This window comes from Ptychodera flava, chromosome 5 (genome assembly GCF_041260155.1).
Source record: "Ptychodera flava strain L36383 chromosome 5, AS_Pfla_20210202, whole genome shotgun sequence".
Taxonomy (NCBI): Eukaryota; Metazoa; Hemichordata; class Enteropneusta; family Ptychoderidae; genus Ptychodera; species Ptychodera flava.
This window is the reverse complement of record NC_091932.1, coordinates 29,953,846-29,974,346: the sequence shown is the minus strand read 5'-3', so window position 1 is coordinate 29,974,346 and position 20,501 is coordinate 29,953,846. Positions and strand designations below refer to the sequence as shown.

General features: G+C 36.6%; 2 protein-coding genes across 2 annotated transcripts; one reads left to right on the top strand and one right to left on the bottom strand.

Annotated features, from left to right (window-relative positions):
• The first annotated feature begins 453 nt into the window (after window positions 1-453).
• On the top strand, window positions 454-4,615 carry LOC139133462 (uncharacterized). Its single transcript, XM_070700072.1, has 2 exons — window positions 454-1,588; window positions 4,293-4,615. The coding sequence occupies exons 1-2, from the start codon at window positions 697-699 to the stop codon at window positions 4,598-4,600; spliced, it is 1,200 nt and encodes a 399-aa protein (XP_070556173.1). The 5' UTR covers window positions 454-696; the 3' UTR covers window positions 4,601-4,615.
• An 11,125-nt stretch (window positions 4,616-15,740) lies between these two features.
• LOC139133640 (uncharacterized) lies at window positions 15,741-19,355 on the bottom strand. The gene is made up of 3 exons (XM_070700390.1): window positions 19,267-19,355; window positions 18,860-19,014; window positions 15,741-16,106 (listed from the first exon to the last, which is right to left on the bottom strand). Exons 1-3 carry the CDS (start codon window positions 19,313-19,315, stop codon window positions 15,741-15,743), a joined length of 570 nt encoding a protein of 189 aa, XP_070556491.1. The 5' UTR covers window positions 19,316-19,355.
• Window positions 19,356-20,501: the final 1,146 nt, after the last annotated feature.

Genomic DNA, 20,501 nt, shown 5'->3' with positions numbered 1-20,501 from the left:
AAGTTGATTAGTTGTGTAAGGGAGATAATTTTAGAACAGTAATTAGCATGTCAATAAAAGTTCTAGATTGTTCTTATATGCCTTTATAAAAGGGACGTGCACAGCTTCCAGTCAGACTTTTGGGATCGTGTCTCTTGTGTGTTACTAAACTCCAGCAGTAGTCATTCTCAAGACTTTTCAAGACCTTCACTGTCAACGCTGGATTTATACTGTGGACTTTGTGCAGCTTCAAGCCTGCAAGCCAAAGGACTGTTCATTCATCCGACTGACTGTTACAACTCTGAGACTGGAGCTTTGCCGTCCCAGCTGAGATAAGTAGTCTGTACACTTTTAAAGCTTGTACTCTATCCCTGACTTAGCAATAAGTTTTATTTTCGTAATAAATTTTGTTTAAACGTTAACTACTGAGTTCACCTTTTGTTCGTTTTCTCTGCACGTACAATGTCAACACAATTACACAAAGAAATACCGCTGGACATTAATGTAACAATTTTGTTGAAAGACGCAGCGCGGATTCTCGTTATGTTACAAAATGGATTAAAAGTAACAAAAAGTGATAGGTATGGTTCAGGGGAATCATTTCCCACGGGACATAATACATGCAGTGAAAGTACACCAATATTTTCCTGTTTGAGCACCCTTTTTCTATACGTTAGCTGACAACTAGAAGTCACAGAAGCAAAGCGGATACTCGCCATGGATTTAGAAAAGCTATCGCTTGACAGTGCTTACATCCAGTCATTTCTTGATAACGGCAAGAGTCACAAATACATCAGTTGCCACCTGCAAAGTCTCTACCCGAATGTTAGAGGGTTATCTGAGCGTAGTGTGCGGAGGTATTGCATTAAACATAACATTCAGCGTTTAAATGGTCCCGAACTTGATCGACGTGTTTCTAACGCAATTCAAGAAGTGGGACCAACGTATGGTGTCAAAACAATGCTGGGATATTTAGATGCTAATGGATTAAAGATCGGACGTGTTCGCCTTAGAAACAGCCTGAGACGGTCTCATCCTGATTTTCACGAAAGACGAAGAAACGATACGGCAAGACAAACCAATCCGGTGCCGTATTATGCAGCGTACTTCGGACACAAACTTCATGTAGACCAAAACGAAAAACTTGTTGCATTTGGAGTTACTCACGTCTTATTCATTGATGGCTTCAGCCGTAAGATCGTTAAATCTGTGATAATGCCTATCAAAAACCCGATTGTAATTTACAAAGTTTACCGTGAAATACTACTTGAGTTTGGTATTTGGGACATGCTTCGCATCGATCATGGTCGAGAGTTCTGTTTGATGAACTTCGTTCAAAACAAGTTGCGAGACTACCGAAACTTCCGGGACTGTCCAGCCTATGTCCAATCCCGTTCGCGAGAAAATCTACGAGCGGAAAGGGCATGGCCAGAAGTCAACCAGCGGACGAATTATGATATTAAGGCGGCCTTGATAAGCATGCAGCGACGAATGCTCATCAACATGTACAACGAAACCGAGAAGTTTTGTGTATCTTTCATCGCCTGTAATGTTGCTCAAGTTGGGTTGCAACGCTTTGTGCCAGCATGGAACAGGCACCCACTAGAAGGTAAAGTGAATATCTTCAAAGAGCTGTCAAAATCATTCAATGACAATACATACAAATTGCGTAGAAAAGTTGGCCATGTACGCCACCTAACTTAAGTTTGTGAATTATTTGCTGAATTCACAAGCAGGTAAATGATAACAGCAAAAATTCCACACGCGCGTAGTTCTCGCACATCCTTACCTATATTATAAGGGACAGACCATTAGAAATTGGGAGGGGTGGTCACGATCGGATTCTTAAAGTTTTTACGTCTGAAAATTTCAAATTTTATTTTTTTCAAATGAAAATAGATTTACAATTTTTTCTGAATCTTGCAGAAGTTTTTATTACTGGTTATGTTCTGAATATTTTTTTTATTTTGGAGAGAAGTCTGATTTTTTCCCCAAAACTTTCTGCTCTGAAATTTGTTTCCCGTTTCTGACCACCCCTCCCAAAGTGTAATGGCCACTTTGATCTGGCCATGAGCTGAAGCATCCCCATCCAAAACGTATTTATTACCTTGCAGTCCGATCCAAGTCAGGGACATATACCGTGCTTTTAGTGGCTTCACAGGGGCGCGCACTTTGTGACTTTAGCGAACTCTACTAACTGGGATTCGTTTTAAGAAATTGACCGTTATTCTACCCTTTTAATTGAACAATTCTCTTGGAGTTAACAAGCTCTCACACCACCAAATTATACATTTTCTGAAAGCCTAGACATAGGAGAATATTTGGTTACCACAGTCACACATTGTTTGCATAACTGTCACATGACAGTTTATTTGCATAATCTTTCAAAAAATCTATTTTCCGAATGTTTTGTTTCAATCCTTTAATTAAGATATGTGGCTGGAATTTGTGTGAGTACAAGATATCAAAACTGATCGTTAAAAGTGTGTCTCAGAATTGTTTTAAACCTTCTAAAAAGATTGTTTATGACAAAAAACTTACACACTAATAGTCTTTTTCCTTTCGGAGTGTGCTACAAAAAAAAAAGTAAGCAAAGTATAAAAATCTGAGACACTTTGGAAGAGCGTTATAACAGCTTGTATTTGTGCAAATTTGAGGCAGATAGATTGAATTGAAACAAAACATTAGGAAAACTGATTCTTGAAAGATTATGCAAATTACCTATCACATGATAGTTATGTAAACAGTGGTGACACTGTGGTTAACAAAATGTTCTCCTATAGGCTATCCAGGCTTTCAGAAAATATACAATTTGGTGGGGTTATGAGCTTGTTAAGAATTGTTCAATTAAAAGAGTCGAAAAATGGTCAATTTCTTATACTGGAACCTTAATTGATTTGCAATTTCTAGGTATTTCTCCTTTAGATTTCCCAAAACATACGAAATTCACAATAACCGTTATCACATGAACGGGCACGTGCACAGATCTCAACCTTTGTGACATGACAGATCAAAACCCCGTATCCCTGGTCTACGTCACACGCGCACATCAATCCATGGCAAACCTGCTGCTATTGTTTTTCAACAATTCATGCCAACAAATTTCTGGAAGTCAAACGTGGCGCTAAAGTTAAACCATCGTGCATTCTATATAGACGAAACTCCCGGACGCAACAACATTATAAATTACCGTTGCATTGTAGAGGACATATGGACAGTAACGTGAGTAATAAAACTATAGCCGCTCTTCGTGAACCACCGGCAGCTCGTGATCGATCGGGTAGCGCACGTATCAGTATGACCACAAGGATATGAAACTGGCCACAGAAAGATATATTTTACTTTATTCTGTTGATAAATGAACAATAAATCTCTATTTCAAAACGCATTTGTGAATCTTGTTTTCTATGCGATCTGCCTGTGTAATAATTCCTTGCAGAAAGCTCGATTAATGCTCCAAAACTCCAAAATACCATAAGAAGACTGTTCATGTGATAAACATATAATCCCATGATATTTTTCTCTGTTAACGTCATCGTATACTCGTATTTTCGCGGAGCGCAGAAATTCTCGCCCACTGCTCGAATTTGTACTAATCCGCGAAAATACTCGTATACAATGACGTTATATTCTTGACCGCGGAATGACTTCACTTTCACCTCACTATTTGCGTAGGGATTGCGTTAACCCCATATTTTGCTTCCCGGACTTCTAATTTGCAGTGGGACCCCTACTTTTGGTGAGGAGGGGTCCCATCCTTCATAGTAATACACATATAAGAATTCAAATGTAGTAGTGCTAAGCCTGCATTGCATGAGGTGAAATGAGATTTACAATACAGGACGGCGAGCAAGAAATTAAGTGACAAAGGACAGAATGGTCACGATAGGATTCTGAATTTTTTTACGTCTGAATATTTCAAATTTTATTTTTTTTCAAATGAAAATTGATTTACAATTTTTTTCTGAATTTTGCAGAAGTCTTATTACCCGGTAAGTTCTGAATATATTTTTTTATTTTAGAGAGAAGTCTGGAATTTGTTTTCCAAACTTTCTGCTCATTTTGTCGTTTCTGACCACCCCTCCCAACGTGGAATGGACCGTCCCCTAGTGTTTATCATCGACGTAATGTTGATGATGTAAAGATTGAGAAAGCCACACTTCAAAATTTGTTTTCACCTCAGCGTGACGCAAAAATGACGTGACAAACCGCAAGTTCCCGGATGTCCTAGGTCAAGAATATAAGTACGTCATTAGTTGCTGAAAAACGAAATAATATGTCCTCTGATACTGTTATATTTTTTCCCATACCAGGTTTCAATTCTCGAGTGCCAGATGTCTTGGCCAGAGGTAACAACAGGATTGCACGTTTAACAGATGATGTGATACCTTCTGTCGACGATGCAGTGATTATGTACGAAAGAGCAGGGGGCAGTTTAACCAGGGAGAGCCGTTTTGGTGACGACCCTCTAAAAGACGACCAACACAAAATCAGTCGCCGAGAGCAGCTTCACCACCAGCAAGCTCATTCTTTTGAATATATTTTTGGACGTTTGGTGAACGGAGACTGTGAACCCTTTGAAACGGCAATCGTTTCATTCATTACATTACACTTTCCTTGATCTAGGCCAGTGATTCGCTGTGTGTTGAGGTGTTTTAATATTCTTATCAAATATACATCGAATGGACGAGTAGGGATAATTGTGATTCGAATTCTATATGAAAAGTTGTTGGCCTGAAAATGCCACGGATTGTTACAACTCACCTGTATTTGCAAGATATATGCATCTTTTCTGATGCTTTGATACGCATATGCACCTCGAAAGTGAAAGGCTTAAACTTTTGATTAATAGTATCAAAATATCTGTCCCAGATGTACATTTCACCTTCGATGGCCAACTTTGTGATAGATCGATGTTCCATGTGAAGAGAACAGAAGCAAATTACACTGTAATAGGAGTAGGGGTGAATAAGCACCAGGAGAACTATCTTTTCGCATCGAATACTGAAATTGAAAACCTAAATGGTGGTAATGAAGGAAATAAAGCCTTTTGTCGTTTCATTTGTTTATTCTAGTCAATCAGGCGTAAACTTCATATTCATACAGGACGAAATTCATATTACATATGTAAAAGATCCATTTGGTCATTTTCCATTAGAGGAAAACAAAAGAGAGATGGGCTATGACATGTTTCAAAGTTATTTCAATCGATTCGTCATGGTGAGCTATTCTAGCATATCTTCGCATACATTATAACTTATTTCAGTCTTGTGCTTTGAGTTTTGATTCACTATATACATTTCGAACTATTCATGTTAGTCTTATGGTTCCAGTACATGGCTAAAGTTGTGTGGTCATATGAGCACTATCTGCAGCTTTAAAGTTGGGTTTGGTGAACTTTCAGTTATTTAACAGTCCCTCTTATCAAGAACTGTGATTATTCCTACACGGGTGATTTCACAAAGAGAACACGTTCTATTAGTACAGTTATTTAGATATTTGCATTTTTCAATAATTGTATTATGGAGAAATGTCATTTTTAGGTATAGTTTTGAGAAGATCGAAACATCATAGACTTCCGTTCCTTGTGGAATAATATTTTCATGGACTCAATTTGATGGTTTTTCTTGATTTGCATAGTTACCAGACCTCTTGATTTGCATAATTAAATGAGAAGAATAAATTTCTCATCGTCTTGATGTGCATAAAAAGAACCACTTATCAAGCAGTTTCTTGATTTGCAGTGAGTGCGGATCTACTTTCTATCAAAACGATCTACAGTCCAGTTAAAAAAACTAACTTTCTCAGTGGCTTTAGCCACCAATTACACCGTATTAAAAGTTTGTAGGTATCCTGAAAATGAAATAATTCAATTTCGACTCAAGCGAAGGAAGTGAGAATCGGTTGCAAACGACAAGTGTGGTAAGACGCGTCATAAACAGATATAATTATTCAACCCGGGCTTCAAAATTCTGTATGATATTGGATAAAATAAAGGTACACGGGGCACTGCATGCAACCAGCACGCTTGTTTCAAAGCAACATTTCTTATAAAAGATGGGTTTTAGAAAGCTGAATATCTGAGGTTTTATAACTTGGCAAAATGTTATTCAATAACTGAGGTGGGTGAGTTTTGGGGGTAAAAACTTAAATTTGGTATTATGTCATACAGTTTAATTTAAGTCAAAAACTTGAAGGGTCTTATTGAAAATTAAAATTTTATTTTAAAATTGAGTTTATGAAGGAAAAAGTGTATTTTTGTTTTGCGATATCTGCTCTTCTTGCTGATTGACAGCTTTCGAAAGATTGACTTGTCAAAAATCGCGGAAAAGGCCTTGATAAGAGAAACTAAATGCATGATTATTTTTGCTCTGATCGTGTTAACGACAAACAAAAATACCATTTTGGTGTAGGATACATATAAAATTACTTTTGAAATTTCGAGCAATTTGACCTACGCTGAGCGAAGTTAAATTCATTCAAAAGTGGGGCGAAAATTTAACATTTTCCTACTGGTGCACAAATTTGCATAACAAATAAACAATGCAAACATCACGTGGACATGTCAACATTACATGCAAAAAAGAGGTTTATAGTAGTCAGTTACATTATTGACCAAGATGTCTTTGCTACTGTAGTGTAAGAGCAAGACAACCAAACTTGTCCGAATGTGTGAAATTAGACCGAAATCGCCGTGTTTCATGCAGTGCCACCTTAACAATATATTTTGATATAGACTGAAAGATTCAACCGTCGGGCAGAGCTCCTGCACACGCCATGCCTTATTTTAAAAGTGATTAAATATACAAATGGGATTTAGAGTCAATCAGTACTAATTCTTACATGTAGTACGATAAGAATGCCTGCGAAATCATAACAAAATGACGTCGTTTCTGCATTTCGAGCGATGTTGGCCAACTGATAAAATCCCCAATTGGCTTACGTCAATGGATTAGCATGAGCAGAGCGCCCGCACACGACTGAATCTTTCAGTCTAGTACCAGTTTAATAGGCGTTGTTTGGGTGAGGGCTGGGAATTAAACTATTAACTTTAACAAAGCAGTTTTTTGACAATGAACTGGACTAAGGGAACATTCGCTTTTCACGGGGGGGGGGGTGTTGACTTTAACAAAGAAGTTGTTTGTTTTTCTTTTGGGGGGGGGGGGGTTCCGATCTGTTATATGAATGAATGGTGGGAAGGGGAGTCAATTTTTACGACAGATGTATGGAAATGTTGCAAAAGACACCAGAAGTGATCAAAACTTCAAATTCTCCCCGTAATTTTAATTCGGGGTGTAACATATCGCGACCTAGATGTCTTGAAAAGTCACCGATACAACAAGAATAGCATTCTTGACATTAAAACGCACGCCAAATTAAAGATAATGCTCAAATGTCCAGTATTCTGCTTGCCAATGTAGCCTATACATGTGGAATAACCGTTGTTATTGTTGATAATTAAATTCTGGTCCGGACTAGATTACACTTTCAACAATAACAATGCAGATTGTACTCATATGAGGTGTGTTGATGATCAAAATATTTTTTCATTCAATAATTTCTGTTTGGAAATACGTTTTGAAGAAAAGGTTATTGCCATTACCAAGACACGTATCGAAGCCACCGAATTATGTGAAAAACGAAAATCTGACAAAAATCGGCGTCCTTGGTTACTCGCCCCCTTAATAAATCGCTCTGATTTACTTTTGGTTTCGAATTCAGTCTCAGACAAATTCAGATTTTTGTTCGAGTGACCGAATGTAACTTTGCATTTTGAAGTCTAGTTATTTTGCTGCTTTTGAGTCATAAATTTACCTACTTGCAATTAAAAATAAATGCAAGGCATGCTGCATATTTAGTTTGTATTGATATTGCCAGTGCATCTTGGAAAAGAATCGTTTTGTCAAAATTTGAAGAAATTGTATGTTGAAAACAAACAACCGATGGACTCCACTATCATAAGTTGCAGAAATGGTGAGGTGACTTGATAACAGGAATAGTATGCAGGTTGTGATGACCAGCTACATATTTGCACCAACTGACGTGTGTAAAGTAACTTTTAGATGTCTGGAGATGTTTAAATGTTATTACTTCAGGACAATTTGATTACAGTTTGACTGAATTGAGTTTTATTATAAAACAGGTAAAATGCCCCCAGACGACAAGTATGCAAATTTCACCACATTTTGAACAAACTGACTAAGGTCAACCCTACGAAGTTGCATGCGAACTTTCAAAGCATAGGGATGTCATTTCTGAGATGTTCTTAATTTTTTTTCGAAAAATAGAAACCCCCTTCCAATCCTGCGACGCGTTATTTTAATGCAAAAATGGATATTTGACATTTCAATTACGCGCGGATCGTTCGATATCAATAAAAATATGTTATTTCCGAGCGTATACGATCGTTTCCGATTTTAACTCGAAATACCCCGAAGGTTCGATTTTGTGTTTAACGCTATCCTAGTGAGTGACGTGAGCGGGTACACTGCATTCTCCATGCCAGGGGGGGGATGTGCACGACGTGATTGGCTTAAAATATTGGTTAATTTGCATAATATGAATAATTCACGAGTATAAAATCTCGATTTTTTTCTCAGAATTTCTTCTAATTATTTTGAATTTCACTCCAGATTCCAATTGCAAGTACTTTGGGACACAACCAACACGAAATTGTAGAGTTGTTTTCATGTTAACCCTCCTTTTCAGATTGGCCGATTACGTTGTACGACGATGAAGAGATGTTGATAACATGCAGTTTTCTACTTTATTTTAATACCGCAAGTCTCAATACTGAAGTATGTTGTAGACAAATTGTCAGATTTCCGTCTAAAATGATTGCTCCAAATTGCTCCACCCTTATTTAGTCGCCCCTGATGTCTAAAGTTACCTAATTAATATGCAATTTCGGCAACGTAAAGTACTTCTACTATACTACGTCTCGTGCGCCCAAGTTCGAATCAGGCGACCGTGACGTAAGATGACAACATTGCGTCCGTGTGGTCACGAGCTCCGGGCCGTTGGCCAAAGTACAAAAATGAGCAAAAAATGAGTAAGAGTAAAGATTTACGGAGCTCTTCTGATGGAAAGAGTCTCGGACGGAGAGCAAAGTCAAGGAAAGTCTAGGCAGAAACCGCAATGCTGGAGTTTGCACAACATATTTTCACTTTGGCCTACGACAACCCGGAAGTTTTCACTACGACGTATCGCGACGGACTGACGGTACATGCGTTCGATCAACGCAATAGCGCCCTCTCGTGCACATCCCCCCTGCTCCATGCAGAGTTCTTATCGCGCACTGTGTGTTCGATTCGAACGCGCGAGAAGAACGCATATGTACATGTACCCCCTAGCTTCGTTGACAACGGCCACTGTGCCGAACGTTCGATGTTCGGAAACTGCATATAGGTGGGCCACCAGAATTCAAATTTTTCGACACGTTTTATTGATATCGCACGATCCGGGCGTAGTAGAAATGTCAAATTTCGACCTTTGGCATTAAAATAATGCGTTTTAAAACTAATACAAAGTGGGACTGCCACTTTAAGAACCTGCATAATAAATTTCAGAGCAATCTGAGTTTCAGACAAAATGATTTTGACCACAAACAGCAAAAGCTTTCCCACCCAAAATATATTTCACCACAATTTGTACGGTACTAAGGCCATTCTAAGGTAGCTGCATACTGAATTTCAAAGCAATTTGACCAGGGGTTTCAGAGAAGACGATGAATGTTGACAGACAGTCCACCTATCTGATAACCTCCGCATCACTGACAGTGGAGCTCTAATGGTTACGCATTGAAGACTAAAGGATCATTTGTACTTATACGTATGTACTCGATTATACAATGAAATCAATTAATGGCGTCGCTGAGAATGTTCATCTACTTTCAGTGTCTCAAACCCGAAATTAACTTCAGCGACATCGTTTTGTCCACCAGAGGGCGTCCTACGCCTGCCCTTGTCGACAAGATTCATAATTTAGCATCAGCCTATATAGAGTTTAAAGGGGCTTCAAAGTTCATCTAGAATTTTAGATCACATTTCATCAGTGATGCCCCTAAGCCGTAAATAGCATTTGTTACTTGACAAGACACGATGACACATTACTGATTGTGACTTTGCTAAATTTGAAGTTGCCAGGGCCTTGTCATCAGCCTGTTATTAAGACTCTAATGCAAAGAAGTCATACGCTAACAAGAAAATGAGAATATACTCATCTTTAATGCAACTTTGAAGAGATATAAAGTACAGTAAGTGTCTCACTATTATGCAAAAGAATGCAATTCTTTAATACATTCCGTGTGACATAATTGCAGACTACACGTATATAGTGAAGTTATCCACTAGTTTTGAAATGTTCATAGTTTCAGTTTTTGATAACTTAGTCAGCATGATTGACGACAACAATAAATTGTGGCAAGCTCATTGATAAAGAATGATTATGTAATCACTACTCATCTCAGTATTTTTTTATCCACTTTGTGTTTTTCTGAAAGTATTGCATGGTTAACACTGATCATTCACAGCAGTTTTTTGTTCAACAACATATTCCTGGAACCTCCATAATTTTTCCTTCCCCAAAACTTGAAAAAAGTCCACAATTGCAAAGGTTATGTTGCAACACTTGCACGTCTCTGAATATTTCTCCAATTTACATTTCTATTTGTGAAGATCAATTCTAGCCAGGCAATCCCATTCACTGTTATGTTCATCATATCTACTGATAAAATCATTGGGCTTTGAAAAGTCAGTGAAAATACTGGCAACTACTGGTATGTAGTATACAGGATGTGCTCAATTCCAAGATAAACTTGGCAAGATGACAACATGAATACTTCAACAACAAGAACTTGAAAACAGTGTATAATAATAGTAACACAACATTGACAACTTGAAAAAAATGTGAATCACTTCTATAACACTTAAGACGCGTGACGTCAGAAATATGCAAATGACAACAAAAGTATTTCAAACCCTATCAGCTCCAACAAATTTGCACAGAATTTTCCAAAACTTCAGAATTTAATACATGAAATACCTGCTGATAGCCCCTAGCATGGATTAGGCTGTCTGTTCAGGCAGGAGCAATATTTGAAATGATGAATATTCGCTGTTTAATTTTATGAAATTTTGAAGGGTATTATGGCAATATCTCATAAACGATAATGAAGTTTTACAAAAGCATGCTTATCTATATTCTCCTTATTGACTTCAATAATTCTACCAAATATGGACTGAATTGATTGAAAATTGAGAGTTGAAAGGTTTTGAAAATTTTCAAAATATCAGGAGCATAAAATCCATAGAAAACAACGGAACAGTAAGATTTTGTACTTGCATGTGTGCGCCTTTAGAAGGTTTCTATCTTTAGCAACGCATGAGTTCCTTAATCCTTCAGTATCGCCTTAACACTGACAAGGTTTTTTTTTTTCAGTCAGTAATTCAAAGTAACACCGGAACATAAATTTCCAGGTTTGACACAGCATAAAAAATTCCTCCATATATGAAAGCCATCTTGGACCCTTACACTATCAGATTCACATTATAGTCCGGTCAAAATAGGGTTAGACCCACCACAAATTGCAACAGAATTTTTTTCTTCAGAATGCATTTTAGAGAGGTACCCAGAACAACATATTAAAAGTTTACTCGAATCCACCTGGGGAAATATGCCCAATTTGCATAAATCAAATATGGCAGCCAACCATTAGACAAAATAACATAATTGGCCATATATCACATGTTAAACAAGCTATTTCAGTGATTTCAACGTCTGACACTAGTTATTTGGCTCGGGGAATCATTTTGGAGGTATAATGTTTCATATAGGCACTTCACTAATTTGCATAATTCCAATATGGCGGCCAACATTCCTACAAAAGACATTTTCGGTCATATACCATGTATTAAACAAGCAATTTCAGTGATTTCAAAGTTAAAAGTATATTTCTATGGCATGAACAAACGATTTTCGAGATGCAATGATTTGCATTGGCACTTTGCTAATTTGCATAAATCCAATATGGTGGCCAACATTTCTACAAAGGACATTGTCGGTCATATACCACACATTAAACAAGTTATTTCAGTGATTTTAAAGTTTTAATATTTTTCTTGTACATGAAGGAACACTTTCAGTGGTTCAATGTTCACAAAGGCCCTTTGGTAATTTGCATAAATTAAATATGGCTGCCATATTAATGTCCATCTCTTAATAGCTTCTAATATAAATAAGGGTTTGATATAGGTTTTAGCACTAGGAATCTATCGAGAAGAAACTGTTGTCCTTGGACATTTATTTTAAAATTTGATTTTCTATATATGACGACTGTTAATGATTGTTAGTCTTCTAAATAATATATTCTCTTTCTGAATATAACATTGGGTTCATCTGTGTACGGCATTTTGTAATTTGTATGGGTGTTTAACATTGTACAGTGTCAAAAAATGTAATCTGTAATGTTTACTGTTAAAAAAGACGTGTTCAACATCTTATAATTAAGTTTTTAATTTAAGTTGAACCCCTTTCTTATGGATGGGCGCATCTTTATAAGACCCCCCTTGATGATAGGCAAGAAGTCATTACACTTAACAGCAAAAATACAATAAACACAACAAAGCTAAAAAAACAGAAAAATGATATGACCAAATGAAAAAAATGCCATAATACGCACAAATTAAAACTTAGCACTATTGCAAACAATGTCAAATTCATAAAAACTTTAAGGACACGCAAACTCACAAAAACTGAATACTGCATGCTTTAGCAAAGGCTTATAATTAATCCAAACACAGAATCCAACTATTACACAATACAAACAAGTACACCAGGAGTCGTTTTTCCAAGTGTCATTTTTCCAGATGTACATGTTTGTATCGTGTAACAGTTGGATTCTGTTGGGCTGATGAGTTGTTTGAATTAATGTTAAACCTTCGCTATATAAGCATGCAGTTTTCAATTTTTGTGAGTTTGCGTGTTGATCAAGTTTTTAAGAGTCTGACATTGTTTGGCAACAGCGCTAAGTTTTAATTTGTCTGTATTGTGTCATTTGTTATTTTTGATCACACTATTTTTTGTTTCTGCATTTTTATTATCTTTGTTGTGTTTATTTTTATTGTATTTTTGCTGTTACATGTGATGAATTCTTGCCTATCATCTTGGGGGATGTACAAAGATGCACCCGTCCATAAGAAGGGGGGCAGTCTAAATTAAAAACTAAGGATTTTGTACACGACTTTTTTAAAACAGTAAACATTAAAGATTACATGTTTTGACACTGTAGACTATAAAACATCTATAAAAATCACAAATAATGCCGTACACAGATGAATCTAATGTTATATTCAGAGAGAGAGAGATTATTATTAGATGACTAACAATCATTAACGGTTGTCATATATAGAAAAATCACAAAATAATTAAAATTGCATGACTCTCTTACATCTCAATAGTAAAAGCACATCAACATATATGTCTTTTAATCCGTTCGGAAGTCAGATATGTAATTTATACCAAATTCATGGTAACACTCTTTCAAAATACAATATATTAATGGAGCATGTTAACAAATTCAGGTATCATAAACACCTAGTAAAATAAACTTTTATTCTTAAATGGATCGTTATTGTAAGTAAATTTATAGTATATTTTCCACATTTTTAAAAATAAATGTTCAAGGACATAAGATGGAGCTGCACGTTGCCAACACAGTTTTTTTCAAAGGAATATTTCTTGTCTAAGATGACAAGGAAACCCATAGAAACTACTTTGTAAAATGTAATACTTCACTTGAAACAAGAGTATATGTAGAAAAAAACGACAATTTTATTTTTCATTATCTATCCTCATTCTAATATGGCATGGGTTGAAAGACTGACATTCAAAAAAGTGCTTAAAATCATGATTAGCAAAATAAAAATGCCTCTTATTCAAAATGTAAGAATTTTACGGTAAATAAAATATTTGTTTTGTTTTATAGCATTTAAAGAACATGATGTGAAAATTTCAGAAAGTTTGACCCAGCCAGACTGGAGTTAAATGCTTTGGAAATCTTGAAATTGGGATAAAAGGGAAGCAGGAAATCGGGTGAATACATTTGTATACATTAACACTTCTATATCATGCAACTTACGACTGCTTGCCAAGCTGAAAGGTGGACCTGACCAATTTTTAATCTTGGGTTAACAAATTAATCAAAATTGGATGAATATTTGCAATTTTTTTTTGGAGCACAATACGCTTTGTTGGGTGCAGTACCTTCTTAACAGTTTTTCTTGATACTCCTATTGCTAAAAACTCTACCAGAACCCTATTTATATTAGAAGCTATTTGGGTATTAATTTGGTAGCCATATTTAATTTGTGAATGGTATTAAGTGTCTTTTAAAAACATTGAACTGCTAAAGGTGATACTTTATGTTCAGGAAATATATTTAAACTTCAAAACGGCTGAAATAGATTGTTTAATACGTGATATATGACAGAAAAAATCTTTTGTAGGTATATTGGCCGTCCTATTGGATTCATTCAAATTAACAAAGTGCAAACGCAAATCATTGCAACCCAAAAATTGTTTTTCCAAACAAACGCAATACTTTTAACTTTGAAATCATAGAAACAGCTTGTTTAACCCTTTGCTGTAATTTTTATATCAAAATTTTAATGAAATATTTTTACCAATTTCTGTGAGTTTTTCTGTATGTTTTTTTATAATTTTGGGCCAAATGGATATCATTTTTCATCAGCTACAGTTTTTTATCAAAATTTTGGCAAATAGCAGAAAAATTAAAATGACTGTAGTACATTTTATAAAGTTGACAAAAATAGACAGGCGCTCAAAGGGTTAATACGTGGTATATGACAGAAAATGTCTTTTGTAGGTATGTTGGCCACCCTATTTGATTTATGCAAATTAGGGAGTACCTATGCAAATCATTGCATCTTGAAAATTTTTGTCTATGCCAAAGAAATACACTTTTAACTTTGAAATCACAGAAATAGCTTGTTTAACCCTTTGACTACTGTACTGTTTTGACCAAAATTTTATGCAATATTTTACCAATTTCTGTTAACTTTTCTGTACGTTTTTTTCATAATTTTGGACCAAATGGATATCATTTTTCATCAGCTACAGTTTTTTATCAAAATGTTGGCAAAATAGCTGATAAAATGACTGTGGTACATTTTATAAAGTTAACAAAAATAGACCGGCGCTCAAAGGGTATATGACAGAAATTGTCCTTTGTAGCTACGTTGACTACCATATTGGATTTATGCAAATTAACGAAGTACCTATGGAAATCATTGCATCTCAAAAATTGTTTGTCCATGCCAAACAAATATACTTTTAACTTTGAAATCACTGAAATAGCTGGTTTAATACGTGGTATATGACCGAAAATATATTTTGTAGGAACGCTGGCCGCCATATTGGAATTATGCAAATTAATGAAGTGACTATATGAAACATTATACCTCAAAAATGATTCCAGAGCCAAATAACTAGTGTCAGACTTTGAAATCACTGAAATAGCTTGTTTAACATGTGATATATGGCCAATTATGTTATTTTGTCGGATGGCTGGCAGCCATATTTGATTTATGCAAATTAGACATATTTCCCCAAGGTAGATTCGAGTAAACTTTTGATATGTTGTTCTGGGTACCTCTCTTAAATGCATTCTGAAGAAAAAAATTCTGTTGCAATTTGTGGTGGGTAAGGTGCCAAAATCTCGTAGATTGACTTGACTAATATGTTTACTGATTTCTGGTTTCAACAAAATCATCACTAGAATCATCATCTATTTCCACTACATGTGGGTGTGACTCTGTCTGAAACCTTTGGGCCAATGCAGCGGACAGTGTCTCTTCGGAGGACACATCATATCCTCCCTCATCTGCCAAATGATCTATACCACGCACGTGAGGAGGATTCTCTGGAATTGGTTCTCTACACTGGGGGCAGGACTCTAATGGCAGCACGCACTTCATACAGCCAATAATCCTGTTACAGGTTCCAGGACAGAAGTACAGAGGGAAATCGGGTTTGTCAAGACAAATCATGCACGATATTCCAAGTATATTGTCGGATGTCGAACTACCTGCGTGTGTTCCAGATGTAGACTGTAAAATACAATAATTTATTACTTTATTAGATCACGAAGAACCGTCTATTCCATACACAGAGCAGAAATTCAGCTAAAGTTACTTCCCAACATGATACATTCAAAGATTTTATTTTGATTACAGCATTTGAAAAAATGTCTGTTAAGCTATACTTCCATAGCCTAGGCATACATCACGAAATGTTACATGTGTCGATACATGTATTTTTAAACATGATCAAAATATGTGAGGTTTTATATGGAGTGTCTAAGAGTCGCAAAAATGAAGACAAACGGCCAGTTCCAAGTACGCTAACCTTAACCATTTCGGGTACCAATGAATTCAGTATAACACACAGAGCCAATTTCTAATTTCGATTTTCTGTTAACATTGATAACTAGAAGTTTTGTCATTGAGGTCGCTTTCTTACTCGGGAAAACCAACACTACATTCAGTATTTTACCCAATTCACAATTCCCATTTGCTGTATTGATTAGAAATACGGTGGCTGACAAGTTGCTGTGCTGAAGTTCGTGTTATTCTTAAGGTAAAATGTACCTTGATTATTTCGTTATCTGAAAAGTTTCTTGATACAGTTTAACATGTACACAAACAAATATCTCCAGCAAGTTTAATTGAATTTACAGCAGGAGTTGTTAAATTCATTGAATATGCAAATAAGCTATAATTAACAAAAGGCTGCTCAATGTCACACTCAAAAGCCAGGTGTCTGTCATAAACACCCAGAAACAAACTGACCACGGAATGTCTGAGACATCTGCATGAACGTACACCCTATCTGACATGGTAAAGTATATGGTCAAAGTCAGTTATTTTCAGATTCAGATCAAGAGTAAATTTATTCCAAAAGTCCAGAGGTGCTCATACATGCAAGTCTATGGAGAGTGAAACTAAAACTTCCTCTAACATGGCCAAATTTAATCGCATTTTGAAACAATTGACGTGCATCTGTATGGGGTAGGGTACTATCCTAGTACAAACTTTGAAAGAAATTGACCCAGACCATGTCTGAGATATCTGTGTGAAAAGACGCATGCATGCATGCACGCACAGACAGAAGGCACTCTATAAGTCCCCTCGGACAACTAAAAATAGTGGGGAAAACGTCACATCACGGACAAAATTCTTTTTTTTTTTGGATGGTTTTATACTATTGTGAGTAAAATGTGTTGAACTAGAACTCTTGCCTAATAGAGGGCGCTTTTCTTCAAAATATAGCCGGGTGACCCTATATTGTTTTTTTATGAACAACCACCTTAGGCAATATACAGTCAATAGCTGAAATTTTTAGACGATCTGGGAAACTTAGATTTCAAGGTGCATACTTCCTTAATTCAGAATACAAGATATGAACTGAATATGCTCACGTGTTTTGAAAAATGAGTAATACACAAGAGAATGTAAGTAAATATGAAGTACAGCATCTTCTATTGCAGTATAATTTGATAATGCTCAATGCATTACAGTACAGAGATATCTGTCAACTCTATACCAGTAGCAGGTTTAATCACATTCGGTAAAGTAGTTTCCGAGTCATGTCACTAATTGCAAAACTTCTTTAATATGCAAATGAGCAGTTAGTTAATTGTACACTGTAAAATGCTTCACAGTAAAGTCAGATGTCTATTAGATCTGTACCAGTGGCAGGTTTCATTGAATTTGGTGCAGTAGTTTCCGAGTTACGTCTCTAATTACAAAACTTCATTAAATATGCAAATGAGCAGTTATTTGATTTCACACTGTATAATGCTTCGCAGTACAGTCAGATGTCTATTAGATCTGTACCAGTGGCAGGTTTCATCAATTTGGTGCAGCAGTTTCTGAGCTATGTCTCTAATTACAAAACTTCATTAAATATGCAAATGAGCAGTTAGTTAACTTTACAGTGCACAATGCTTCACAGTACAGTCAGATGTCTATAAGACCTTTACCAGTAGCAGGTTTCATCGAATTTGTTGCAGTAGTTTCTGAGTTATGTCCCTAATTATAGAACTTCATTAAATATGCAAATGAGCAGTTAGTTTACTTTACAGTCCACAATGCTTCACAGTACAGTCAGATGTCTACAAGATCGTTACTAGTAGCAGGTTTCATCAAATTTGGTGCAGTAGTTTCCGAGTTATCGCTAATTACAAAAGTTCATTAAATATGCAAATGAGCAGATTATTGACATGACACTTATAACATCATCATAATGTTATGAGACTGACATCAGTATGAAGTTTCTTGAACTTTTGTGCAGTAGTTCTTGATATATGTCAACACTGTCATTTATGTCTCCATAGGAAACCATTATATCAAAAAATTAAATCTTTGATAATTTCATTAATATGCAAGCCACACCCACCAAAACCTTTTCAGTTCTTGCCATTTGTGATCTGAACCTGTGTACCAAATTTGGCTTAAATCTGTTCAGCCGTTCTTGAGATATCGTGTATACAGACAGACAGACAGACAGACATTGCTGAAACATTAGCTCACGTGTGTGACCCACGTGAGCTAAAAATCCTAGGCTGCTAAAGAGAACAAATTCAAGATATGAAATTTGGTCCAATTTTAATGTAAATGGTAAAGCGAATGTTGACATTTAGCCTACGCATATTTCTACATTTATTCTTTGATTTCAGTGTGAAAAAATGGTTGGCCAAATAATGTCACGAATTTTTTCCCTCGGTATTAAAGTACAATGTACAAGTGTGCCAGAAAATGTGTAGCACATTGTCGGCTATTAATCTCGCTAAAGGACTTACGTGTAACTGCCTCTTGACAGACTCCAAAACTGTTCTTATGTCATCTAGCTCGCTGGACTTTCTTTTGTTGCCTCCACTGCGCTGTAGTTTCAAAACCTCGAAGTCCGAGACAGAAATGACGTAAAGTTTCCTTGCGCTACTCCAGTACGATAGCTCTATATCGGAAAAAAAATTAAAAAATCAATTTGTACAAATAAACACACATACTATACGAAGTGGGCTCGGGTATACCGCAGATATTTTGCTTGCAGTCTAACGCTGCGTAACGGTGAATCGGTCCAATATTACCTACGCTTATAACTTCAGGAAGTCTTCGCAAAAAGTATGCATACTTCACTAGGAATAACTCGGAATAATGTCTTCCAAAGCTGCCCTAGAGTAAAAAAAATGCGATTTTCAATACTTACTTTGTGTAGCCTGAGTTTCTCTCAGTGGGATGTAATTCCTGTCAAGCATTTTCAGGTTTTCATCCAAACCCAACTCGCCTTTCAGCTTTTCACAACAACATTTATTCCGCAGGAACTTGCTGTTACTGAGACGGGGATTACCTCAGTGTCTTTCAAAACCATTTCTTCAAACTGCAGATATGTTACTGCCTTAGTTACACTGGACTCTTGACGTCGATTTTGCGAACTTGTGCTTGCCCCGATGTTAGCCAAGGTGCCGGGTGGCGGTACCCCTCCTTGTCTTGACGACTGAGGTCGCTGGTAAAACATGTTTGCCGGTGGTGTACCAGTTTCAGTGTTGTTACTGTTACTAGTAACTGTCGTGGCTGGGAGATTGTGTCGACTCGGACTTGACGATCCACTCGTCGGTATTATCCCCCGAACTTCATATGTTGTGTCAAGCTCCGATTCAGGAATTTCAAATAGGCCCGCCTCCGTTTGCCAATGCACCTTTCGCCCAGAGTCAGTTGTTTCGTCGGAAACGAGATACATTGTCCTCTCATTAAATGTGTTCCCGGTCAAAACGTTTAATCTCGATGTGTGGAGGGGAAGTGGGAGCTGCAACACCTCACCCCCGATACGAACTTTTACCGACATGACGATCGCACAGAGGTTTCGATTCAAATGATCCGTGTTACGACAAACTTTGATCCAATCTCGAGTCCCACCAGAGGCGTTGCCTATACGACAGGATCCCCGTGGAAACTTTTGTCCAATCACATCATTTTTCTCCAGCTGTCATTCCAGATTACTAATCATCGAACATTGTAGCAAATATTTTGTAAAGAAATGTGAGAAAACGGACTCAATGGCACACCTTCCGGTCTGAGGATTCCACGACCTCGCGCGTTTCCAAACAGGCTAAGGGGCGGACCATTTAATATCTTGGGGTGGTTGTATCATAGACCCAAGGGTCTATGATTGTATGTAAGATTTTGGGGAAAAAATGCTTGACGTAAAAAACTCAGATGTAAAACTAAAGCTTACATATATCCTCGGTACTACTATGCAAGGTGGAGACAAACGAAGGGAAAATCTACAAAAACAAAATCTGCCCATGGAAAAAGTGTGTGGAAAAAAATCCGTCCAAACTTATAAGTTATAGGGGTTTGCAAAATTTTGATAAAATGGTTACATTTAGTACGGATTTTATAAAAAAAGTTACAAATTATGATTGCTTGGGTTTCAAGTACTTT

Coding starts and splice junctions, on each gene's coding strand:
- LOC139133462 (XM_070700072.1), top strand. CDS start 697: ATGGATTTAGAAAAGCTATCGCTTGACAGTGCTTACATCCAGTCATTT. Junction 1,589..4,292: donor GAACAGGCACCCACTAGAAG/GTAAAGTGAATA, acceptor TTCCCATACCAG/GTTTCAATTCTCGAGTGCCA.
- LOC139133640 (XM_070700390.1), bottom strand. CDS start 19,315: ATGCTTGACAGGAATTACATCCCACTGAGAGAAACTCAGGCTACACAA. Junction 19,015..19,266: donor AGAAACTCAGGCTACACAAA/GTAAGTATTGAA, acceptor TTTCCGATATAG/AGCTATCGTACTGGAGTAGC. Junction 16,107..18,859: donor CTGTCAAGAGGCAGTTACAC/GTAAGTCCTTTA, acceptor TGTATTTTACAG/TCTACATCTGGAACACACGC.